General features: G+C 31.4%; 1 protein-coding gene across 2 annotated transcripts; it reads left to right on the top strand.

Annotated features, from left to right (window-relative positions):
- Nucleotides 1-5,720: 5,720 nt before the first annotated feature.
- Nucleotides 5,721-9,797, top strand: LOC106758910. Of its 2 annotated transcripts, XM_014641918.2 has the most exons (15): nucleotides 5,721-5,806; nucleotides 5,917-5,982; nucleotides 6,173-6,295; nucleotides 6,555-6,608; nucleotides 6,719-6,829; nucleotides 7,244-7,327; nucleotides 7,423-7,541; nucleotides 7,634-7,735; nucleotides 7,887-8,003; nucleotides 8,146-8,214; nucleotides 8,299-8,365; nucleotides 8,469-8,522; nucleotides 8,626-8,715; nucleotides 8,843-8,875; nucleotides 9,353-9,797. In XM_014641918.2, the coding sequence occupies exons 2-15, from the start codon at nucleotides 5,965-5,967 to the stop codon at nucleotides 9,446-9,448; spliced, it is 1,137 nt and encodes a 378-aa protein (XP_014497404.1). In that variant the 5' UTR covers nucleotides 5,721-5,806; nucleotides 5,917-5,964; the 3' UTR covers nucleotides 9,449-9,797. The 2 variants fall into 2 exon arrangements, with proteins under 2 accessions (XP_014497404.1, XP_014497405.1); XM_014641919.2 differs by lacking the exon at nucleotides 5,721-5,806 and having other exon boundaries at nucleotides 5,915-5,982; nucleotides 6,098-6,295; nucleotides 6,730-6,829.
- Nucleotides 9,798-10,996: the final 1,199 nt, after the last annotated feature.

Consider the following 10,996-nt stretch of genomic DNA (forward strand, 5'->3'; position numbering starts at 1 on the left):
TATGGTTTTATGAGAATTTGATGAACCATTAAATGAGACTTTATTATTATATTAATAAATAAATAACTTATGGTTGGGTTTAATCAATGACATTATTATTTTAGAGGTAATTAATTTATTTAATATACAATTTGATTATTATTATTTTTATTTAGATCATGAATGAAAATATGGATGTTAAAATGAGTGGACTCATATTGGTTGACTTATCATCAGTTAAAAAGGAGTCAGTTTATTTTCATTTTTTTTAATGAATGAGAAATTTTGTAATCAATGTTTGATCCTTTATAGAATAATGGGTTGATAAAATTAAAAAATCAACTTTCATAATTTAACAAATAAATTAATTAAATATTTATTGACTAATATTCTAGCATTTAAAAACACCAATTTATCAACTTAAATGATAATTAATTATAATAAATTAATAAAAAGTTGTCGATAAATTATATATCAATCCATTTTAACCTTATTTGAATTTATTTAATTTATAAATTGAGTCTCGTTGGATTTGATTAAGATTTAAAAAATTATATTTTTTCTAACTCAATCTAACTAAGATATTATTGTGGTTGAGTTTGTTCAATTCATGAATTAAAATTTATTTTAACATTTTAACCTGTAAGAAACCTGAGTGAAAGAAAATGAAAGAAAAAAAAATTGTTTTCTTTAATTAATTTTGGTAACTTAAGAAACAAAAAGTGGAAGAAAATCACTTTGATATTTTTAATTCATGAAATAATTAGTATATTTGAACAACAAGATTATTCTTGAACTAGCAGTTTGTTTCAGATCAATTTAGTATTGTTTTCACAATGGAAAAATTTTTGTTTTGTTGTTTTTTTGTTTTATTGAAAGAATATTTGAAGAAACAAAACAACAAATAAATAAAAAAATAAGAGAAATGTATTTTCATTTTTTTTTTTAGTTTTAGGTGACTCACCTTATTCCAGTAGGGGAAACCTCCAAAGAGCATTTTGGTAGCACAATGTTTTATATTTATTTATGGACTTAAATACAAGTCTAATATTTTTTATTTATTTTTAAATATTTTTTTTATTCTCTATTGTCGAAACTTCACAATTTTGATTTTATTTTCCATATTCAAAAGTTGGCTTGATAGTTAAACTGATAGTGGTTCAACTGTTATAGAATATAGAATCAGATCGAATCGATATTTATGAAAAAAAAATTATAATAATTACATAACAAATAAAATAATGTCAAAAAATATAATATCTGAAATAGTTTGTTGGCCGAAAGCTAAAATAAATATAAATTTATAGGTTATTAACATTTAGATCACGTATAACTTTTTTAAAAAAATATTATCATACATAAATTAAATTTACAATAATATTCAGTAATAATAATAATAATTTTGTATGTAAATGTAGAGAATAAGAAGGTATAATGCTATTCTTGCCAACTGAGTACGTTTATTAAATCAAAGAGGCTATTAAATAGCACTCATGTAACAGAATAGATAACAACTAAAAAATAAAAGTGCCTAGAAAGTAGACATTATTTATGCAGTAACAGAAAGTGTCTACAAATGAGACATTATTATGCAGAATAAAATATCTTTTCATTCCCTCCCTTAAACTGACTTCCAGCATGTCAGTTTATTTCAATAAATCAACCATTCCCATCTTCTTCATAATCAGAATTTGTGAAAGCGAGTATATTTTCTTTTTTAACAGCTTCCTCAAATAAAATTGGATCTTCACTTGTGACATCTTGTATTATATAGGCTATCTCAGCTTCATCTTCTTCACTTAATCCTTCTCCAGTAAGGAAGTCTTCCATCCAGCTTGGCTTTCTTCTTTCTCTCCCTTGAATTATGTGTTCATGTGAATTCATTGTTGCTTCATTTCGAATGACACTTTCATTATGTTCACTATTTGCACTATCACTATCAACTTCAATATTTTCTTCAAATTCATCAATATGTAACTTATCATCATCACCCCCACAACAACTCAGTTTCTATTTGCTCTTTATAATTTGGACCCCAATCCCAACTCTTCTCTTCTTCAAATATAACGTCTTTACTAATAAAGATCCTCTTTGTCTTAGGATTAAATAGACGATAACCCTTGGACTCTTCACTAACACCCAATAAAATACAAGGAAAACTTTTATCATCAAGCTTACCTCTTTTTGCCTCTGGTATGTGCACATGAGCCAGACATCCCCAAACTCGAAGATGGTTTATTGAAGGTTTAATTCCACTCCAAGCTTCTTGTGGAGTGATGTTCCTCAGAGCATGCGTTGGACATCGATTCAATAAATAAAATGTCCAGTTTACAGCTTCAGGCCAAAATAACTTGGGAACCTTTCTGGCAGAGAGCAAACAACGTACCATATTCATATTCATAACAGTTCTGTTTTTGCGTTCTGCAACTCCGTTTTGATGTGGTGTATAAGCTATGGTAAGTTGCCTTTTTATTCCATGTTCTTCACAAAATAGCTTGAACTGAAGAGAGTTAAACTCCCCTCCTCTATCCATTCGTAAGCATTTGATGGATGCTTCAACTTCCTTTTCCACCATTTTCTTGTATGATTTGAAACACTCCAAAGCTTCAGATTTTTCGGAGAGCAAATACACCCAACCTTTACGGCTATAATCATCAACAAAGCTTAAAAAATACCTTTTTCCACTATTTGAAATGGGTTCTATTGGACTACAAATATCTGCATGTATCAGTTCCAAGACCTTGCTAGCGTGCCATTTACTTGTCTTAGGAATTGGATTACGATGTTGTTTGCCAGTGAAGCAGTCAACACACATGATACTAGAGTCGCTGAGTTGCCCATGAACCATTCCCATGAACCATTTGTCGTGTTTGTAGTGTCTTCAAGCCTTTGTAGTTTAAGTGGCCAAACCTTTGATGCCAAAGGTAAGTGAGGTCAGAGGAGGTGTGTAGACATTCTTCAATGGGTAGGGTGATAGATCTTTCATTGAAGAGAATGAACATACGGTTGCGGCTCATTTTTGTATATGCGATCAAACCTTTAGACTGATGATAGATTTTGCATGTTCCTTTTTGTATAAGGATAGCAAGGCCTTTTTCTTGTAATTGTCCCATGCTTAACAAATTTTTTTGAAGCTCTGGGACATAGTATACATCATGAAGAAGGAAGGTTGTGCCATTAAAAGTCACTCTGACACTTCCTATTCCAAGGACACACTCTTCTGTTTCATGTAACTCTGCATAATTTGCTTCTCCTTTGTTCCATAGAGGACATTCATACTGAAAATGTCCCAAGTGATGACACTTGAAACATTCCACAGTGGCTTTTGAAGAAAATTGTCTTCCTCTTCCCCGTCCACGACCACGATATGTTCCTCTTCCTCTTCCGCTTCATTATCTTGGTAGACCTTTTTAAATTTTTGCTCATGGACTACCAAGGAGCTTTGAAGTTCATCAATAGACATTGTCTCTGTGTCCTTTGACTCTTCGATCGAAACCACGATATAGGTGAAACCGATATAGGTGAAACGTGGTGTCAACGTTCGAAGTATTTTTTCAACCACCTTTGAATCAGACATAAGTTCTCCATTGCTTCTCATTTTGTTTGCCACTGCCATGACTCTAGCAAAATATTCTGTGATAGTTTCTATTTCTGTCATTTCAAGCAACTCAAACTCCCGTCTCAATGCATTGAGCATTGATTTCTTCACATGATCATTTCCTCCATATTTTCTTTTCAAAGAATCTCAAACCATCTGAGATGTGCTCCTATCCAGAATTTGTTCNAAAATTGATCTATCAATGGCCCTGAAGAGGTAATGTTTGACTTTGTGATCTTCAATTCTGGATTTCTCCAACTGCTCTGATTCTTCAGAAGACAGAACAGTACCCTCCACATGCTCTTCAATACCATTTTTAATCAGATTCCAGAGACCCTTGGCACATAAAAAATTCTCCATCAATTCACTCCAATGATCATAATGTTGACCGTCAAAGTAAGGAATTTTTNAGGAGAATTTGTCATTATTNATCTTNGTAAGCTGCAGCTTCTGTATCAGGCCCACTAGGAGCTCTGATACCAGTTTGTAAAGAATAAAAAGGTATAATACTACTCTTGCCAACTGAGTACGTTTATTAAATCAAAGAGGCTATTAAATAACACTCATGTAACAGAATAGATAACAACTAAAAAATAAAAGGGCCTAGAAAGTAGGCATTATTATGCAGAATAAAATATCTCTTCAGTAAACACAAAAAAAAAGATGACTAATATTTAAATTTGATTTATATTTTTAATAAAAATTAAAATCATTTTATTTAATAGTTTAGTTCTTTCTCATTCTTTAACAAATTTTTCTTTAACTTGATTTTGTTGTTCTTAGCCAAGAGTACTAAGTAGGGTTACACAGATAAGAAATTGTTATATATTTTGATGTATATACGTATGCTTGTATATATAGTGAAATTTATTTTTAAAAAATTATTCTAAAAAAACTGTAAAAGCATATTTAATACAATTAGAATAATGTATCTATTTTATAAACAAGTTGATTATTACGAGCACAAAGATATTAGTATTCTCAAAAAGTTGTTTTATTAGTAGTTACGTGGTAAATATAAAAATAGTATTTTAGAATCACGTTGAACATTAAAAAAAAAGTTATAAATTGAATAAAATTAATGAAAATAGAAACCAAAATAATATTTAAACTTAAATTATATAATTTATATTTTAAATTATTTTTTATTATAAGTCATAAATCTTTTCATTTATTTAATTTAAAAAATAAATAACTAAAACAGAAAAACCTATCGAATTATGACTTTTTTAGGACAATATCTTAAGTATCAAGATTTAGAATTTGAACCAAACTGAAAATAGAATTTTAATTAATAACATTTTTATTTCATGTGTTGATATAATTGATGACGGACATGGTTAGAGTGGATAGAATTGAATCTGTACCTGTTAAAAAAGGTATTAGATTTGAAATTTATAGAAAAATATAATTAAAATAAAATAAATTATTAATTAACACTTAAAGGGATTAAGTGTTAAAAAAGGGATTAAGGTTTGATGTGGATTGAACCACAAATCTCTTGAATAATGATTGATTTGTTTAACCAATTTAATAAATCGAAAGTTGAACTACTATTAAATCCTAATTACACAAATCACATTCAAACAAAAATCATAACCATATGTCCAATTTGACAATATTTTCTAATAATATTTTAATATTATTAACGTGTTATAATGTGATTGGTTCAAAATTATTTTACAATTAATAATAATAATAATAATTATAAACACAACATAGACTAATCAGACACCTAAATGATATTAAAATATTGTCAAAATATTATTATTCAATTAAATAATTTTGGATGATAATGAACCCCTCTCTCTTACTCTATTTTTTTTTTCAAATTAAAAGAATAAAAATATAAGTCAATGAAAAGGATATTAAAATGAAGTCAATAAATCATTCATGTTCATATATCGTAATAATGGGAAAATAAATAACAAAAATTTCGCTTTTTGTAAACTTGAAGGGAAATTAAGCACATGTGTTAACCCAAGTTATTACGCCACACACATGCCAGTGAAGCAATCGGCAGTTACAGAACATAATCCATTTGATTAGCAGAAAACATTTTACTTTGGCGCGTGAAAGTAATAAGATATATAAATGCTACATTGCACGTTTCAACAACAACAACCTTAGTTTTTCCAACATAACATAGATTATAGAAGATCATCGTGCAAAGTGGTATCCCATTCCTGTGTTTGTTATCTTTCTTTATCAACATCCACTGAAACAAAGGTAACTTACCCTTATGCTCCTTCAGTCGTGATCATGGCCATCACTATTTTTGTCACTAAAAACCTTGTTTTTCAATTTCATCTTCATCTTTCGTTGTTTCTGGTCAACAGATTGTACACAAAGTAAAACTGAACCTTTGTGTTTTGGGAAACCAGAAAATGAAGACACACAGTCGAGTAGGTTACTTTTACCTTCATTCGTTCATTGTTTTATGTTCCTTTGCATCAGTTTAATATATTTCCTTTTGGTATATCTGTCTCTGCCTTCTTCTTTTCGTTTTATTTTGTATAGAAGAACCATGAATTGATTACTACAAAAAGGGGTTAACTTTTTCATCCAACCTTTTTCCTGCGAATCTCGTACCAGGAAATTTCGGAAGCTGATTCAGATTGTAAAAGATCATGCCTCTGTGGCATCGTTCCGGCGGTTTCTATACTTTGTGTTGTTTTGCTTTTCTCGAGTTCATTCTTTGCTCAACGCTACAACCAGGTATATAAACCGGTGAAATAGTTTTTCTGCATGGAGTTGTTTCAGAATTGTTATTCATTTTCCATGGGGGCTGGTTGACCTGGTTTCCCCATGAATGCAAATTTGGGTTGAATTCATGGATCCTTATTGGTGAATTCGAGGACGGTTGTCTGTGGATCAAATAGCCAATTGGTTTTGACTTTGACTTTAACTATACAAGGGTTCGTGTTCCTTCAAATTTCGAACATGGAAATACCACAGTTTTGATTTTGTACTGCAGAAACTATCGAGATGGAGAATGAACACCGAGAAATTGGAAAATGATACTTGCAAGGTTCGTTTTCTTACTCAGCATGAAAGTTAGAGAGTGTTTGAGTTATTGATATAGTTTACTGCTTAGGATGTTCAACTTGAATGCTTACATTTGCTTATTTTGTTTAGTAGAATCAGTGCAGGTCTGATGGAAGCAGTGCACTCCCTGAAGGCATAATCTCCAAGACTTCTGATTTGGAAATGAGGCATTTGTGGAATTTTCCTATGACTGAGACAAGAAAGGTGAGTTTCAGTCATTCATGACCACTGAATTTTTTCTCTCGTGACCTAACAAGACCATATTATTAGAATTTTACGTTTTCTCTGCAAATTTGTTTGTCTAGTACTGGTAATATTTTTGGTGTATCAAGCTTATGCATGGTTCTCACACGAGTTCTCAATTTCAAAAGGGTATGATGTTAAAGTGAGCTAACATATCTGTTCATTTACCGTGATAACGAATATACTAAAACCAGAGTCAAGAATATCTGTTCAGATGCTCTGTTTTGTTTTTATCAAGAGAAAGTTTGCATTTGAATACTCACATATTCTGAGTTTGTGACTCTAAGTTTGTCATTAACTTCTGCAATTTCAATACTCCTTACAGCTGTGCATTCTGTTTTATGCTATTTTTCTATTTTCGACACATTTGAACAGAATAAGCAAAACGCGTCAACGAATTTGTTTGCAATTGCTGTTGGGATAAAGCAGAAAGACCTTGTGAACAAAATGGTCAAAAAGGTAACTTGAGGACTATTCTCTACAGAATGTTCAATACTGATATTCTCTTTTTTTGATATGTATTGAGAGATGACTCCTTCTAACCCAAATTGCAGTTTCTATCAAGTAATTTTGTCGTGATGCTTTTCCACTATGATGGCATTGTTGACAAATGGAATGACTTTGAATGGAATAATCAGGTCATTCACGTGGCTGTAGCCAATCAAAGTAAATGGTAGGGGCCTCAAATTTGTTTGAAATCTAGAATATGTGAGTGATTCATTCATCCTGAAAACGTTTATTCTTGGTCGCGTTTTCCTTGACTAGGTGGTTTGCCAAGCGTTTCTTACACCCGGACATAGTTGCAGAATATGGTTATATTTTCCTATGGGATGAGGATCTTGGAGTGGAAAACTTCCACCCTGATAGGTATGTTCAATATTCTGTATACACTAAATTTGATCATAGTAAATAACGTAGTTTAAAACTAGCTGCTAATACTTTAAAAAGAAGTCTTACGTTATTGGTACATCATCTTAAGCATTAGGGGTTGATCTGATATATACTTCAATGATTGTAGGTATGTTTCTATTGTAGAAAGTGAAGGACTTGAGATATCACAACCAGCACTTGATACTGAAAATTCAGAGGTACATCATCAGATTACAGCACGTGGGAGGAGGTCAAAAGTGCACAGGTTCTCTCCTGTTTAAACTTTTTTCTATTGTCAGAAGGTTTTCTTAATTTCCCCAACCTGCACTAGTGAACTTTAAGGTATTAAGTTTTAAAGTAGATGTCTGTGTGTATACTGAGTATGCATTTTGTCATTGTTCATGCAGAAGGATTTACAAAACTGGTGGTAAAGGCAAAGTTTGTGATGAAAATAGCTCTGCTCCTCCTTGCACAGGGTAAAAGTTGTGTGGTTACCTCAAATTTAACGAGTTTTCCCTTCATATTACTATAGTTTAAGAAATTTTCTCCAATTGTTTCAGGTATGTTGAAATGATGGCTCCTGTTTTCTCAAGAGCTGCTTGGCGTTGCGTTTGGTATATGATCCAGGTGCACCATTTTCTCATTTTAATGATATTCAAAGCATTTATAAGCATTTCTTTTTTATGATTACTCCCTTTATTCATCGTTTATACTTTACTTTATTTTGCAGAATGACTTGATCCATGCATGGGGTCTAGATATGCAGCTAGGCTACTGTGCTCAGGCATGTTAAGCTCCTTAACTTTGGTTCTGTTTGATAATTTTGATCAGGCATGTTAAGCCCCTTTTACTTGATAGTTTAATCTGATTTTGTTTATGGATACTAGGGTGATCGAACAAAAAATGTTGGTGTTGTAGATGCTGAATATATAGTCCACTACGGTCATCCTACTCTTGGAGGCCAAGATTTGCATCAGGTCAGAAATATGGCTTATCTGTAGCAAAGTTTTGCATTATGCAAATGCTTGTAATCCTAATGTTTAGCATGATTTAAGTATGAAAACCTGTGCCTCTAATTCTACTTAAATTTATCTGACATAGCAGGTTTCATCTCGGGCAAAGGATCATAGAGTTGATGTGAGTTGCTCTTCATTTTTCTGTTCCAAAACTATTCTTCCAGTTAGGTTTAGAATCCATTATTGTGAATGTTTCTTTCTGGGTGGACTTATGTTAGGTTGTTGTTTGATGGGAAACAAAAACATTTTTCTAATTCTAGTTTTGTGCATGTTTCTTAGTCCAAGGCAAATATACTAAAGGATAATAATATTTTAACAACTCTTTTTTAACAACTTTTTGGATGTCACCGTTTCATTAGTCTGTTTGAATTTATTCTAAAAAAATATTTAAAACGAATCAATCATAAACTGTCACGTATACGTTGTCAAAAAGTTGTCAAAAAAAAAATTGTTAAAAAGACTTTTCCCTATCTTAAAAGATGGAAAATGACATGTTTGGTTTGTTGAATTGAAAACCTTATCTATGAGGTACTTAGCCTTTAGTTATATCTAAATAATGTTGTTATTACTTAATTATAGTATTTTGGATATGGTGCAGGTGAGAAGACTTTCTTTCCACGAATTACAAGTGTTTAGAAAACGGTGGCAGAAAGCAGTTGAGGATGATAAATGTTGGGTCGATCCATTTCAATAACCAAAACTTACTCAAATTTTGTATAGATTTCATCAAAATATAAATATCTGTAAAAAGAAGAAAATTCAATTGGCAATTAAAAAAAGTGTTGATCATGTGTAGATGAAAGGGCCTAGAGGATTTATTTTTCTTTTTTCTTTTTATTTATCATCTCAAAGGCATAAAAAGCTTCACCTTCATTTGAGTTAGGTGCATTGTTGTATAACTTTTCATTTGTTAACTGTTTCAAAATGAAAATAGCTGTCTTGTCCTATGCTTAATTATCATTTATTTTTATTTTATTCAATTTTATCTTATTAGAACAAGACTGTGAAACTTGAGTGCTAGAGTTCTCCCTTAAAATATAGAGAATTTAAAAACTTAGAACATAATAAAGTTCTTCAAAATATCCAAAACTAAGAAAAGCAAAGTTTAGTAAACTAGGCAGCGACATTTCCATCCCTATTAAGAGTTGTTTCCAAGGTATCCTCCATGTCATCTGCTCTCATCCAAGTAGATGATCATCACAAGAACAACAGATGCAAACATGGCACAAACACAAACAATTGCAAGGGTGAGCTAATTATATAAAAAACATATAATTATAGCAACATCTACATATCAGATTTTAACTCAAGTAAAATACATACAAGCAATGCAATATATGACATTGATCCTAACATGTTATATTCTAGACTTGACTCGTCCGGACTTTAGAATGATAGTCGAGCTATGGCGGGTCATAAACCTGTGGTGGCTTATGATGCTTAGGCTCCCCCACCTTGGGTTGCCCCGCCTTGCCACACTCACGAGTTTACTCTGTTCCGCGCCCTAGAGCATGATGGAAGCCTCCAAGACTAAGACCTCCTGTTACTCCTCACCACATGGTTCAGTCCTCTCTACGTGAGAAGAAAGACCATTGGAGCGTCAAGAAGACCCGCAAGACTGAGCTCCTACTTTCATTCTAAAACACTAAGAATCTCACCAAGAGATTTTACAATTAAACCACCACTAATAACCTTGAAACCATGTTTATTTCTTTCCCAATTCATATACCTTTGAATTATAATCAAACCACATCTTTAAGCTTTAAAGATCAAGTCATATGTACCTGAACATGCTCCACAACCACTTCCAATCATCTCAAATAGACAATATTGTCATCTTATCACAATCACACTACAAAACTCTACAATTTCTTGTAAAATAATACATCCCCACAAGTAAAATTTAATATCATACGTAATCTTTATTACTAATTTTCTATAAAACAATATTATTTTAATATAATTTATTATCATATTTACTCTCTTGCATCTCTTATATATAATATATTAATATAATATATCTCATACTATCTTTTATATATAAATATTATGATAACAATTTATATAATACGTACTCCCGTGCATCTTATATATCCCTATTATATTAATATAATATGTGTATCATATTTTTCATATTATTGGTAGACTACTTGCCTAATTTTCATCATAGTAGACATCTTCCTTTCCCCCAATTGGTCACCGGAGAGGACCCAGATGTCTGAACGCATCAAACTCACCTTCG

This window comes from Vigna radiata, chromosome 4, assembly GCF_000741045.1.
Source record: "Vigna radiata var. radiata cultivar VC1973A chromosome 4, Vradiata_ver6, whole genome shotgun sequence".
In the NCBI taxonomy this organism is placed as follows: domain Eukaryota; kingdom Viridiplantae; phylum Streptophyta; class Magnoliopsida; order Fabales; family Fabaceae; genus Vigna; species Vigna radiata.

Bases quoted from the DNA above. Each gene is read 5' to 3' on its own strand.
- LOC106758910 (XM_014641918.2), top strand. The intron at 8,215-8,298 runs GTAAAAGTTGTG...CAATTGTTTCAG, and splicing joins TCTGCTCCTCCTTGCACAGG to GTATGTTGAAATGATGGCTC. The intron at 8,366-8,468 runs GTGCACCATTTT...TTTATTTTGCAG, and splicing joins GCGTTTGGTATATGATCCAG to AATGACTTGATCCATGCATG.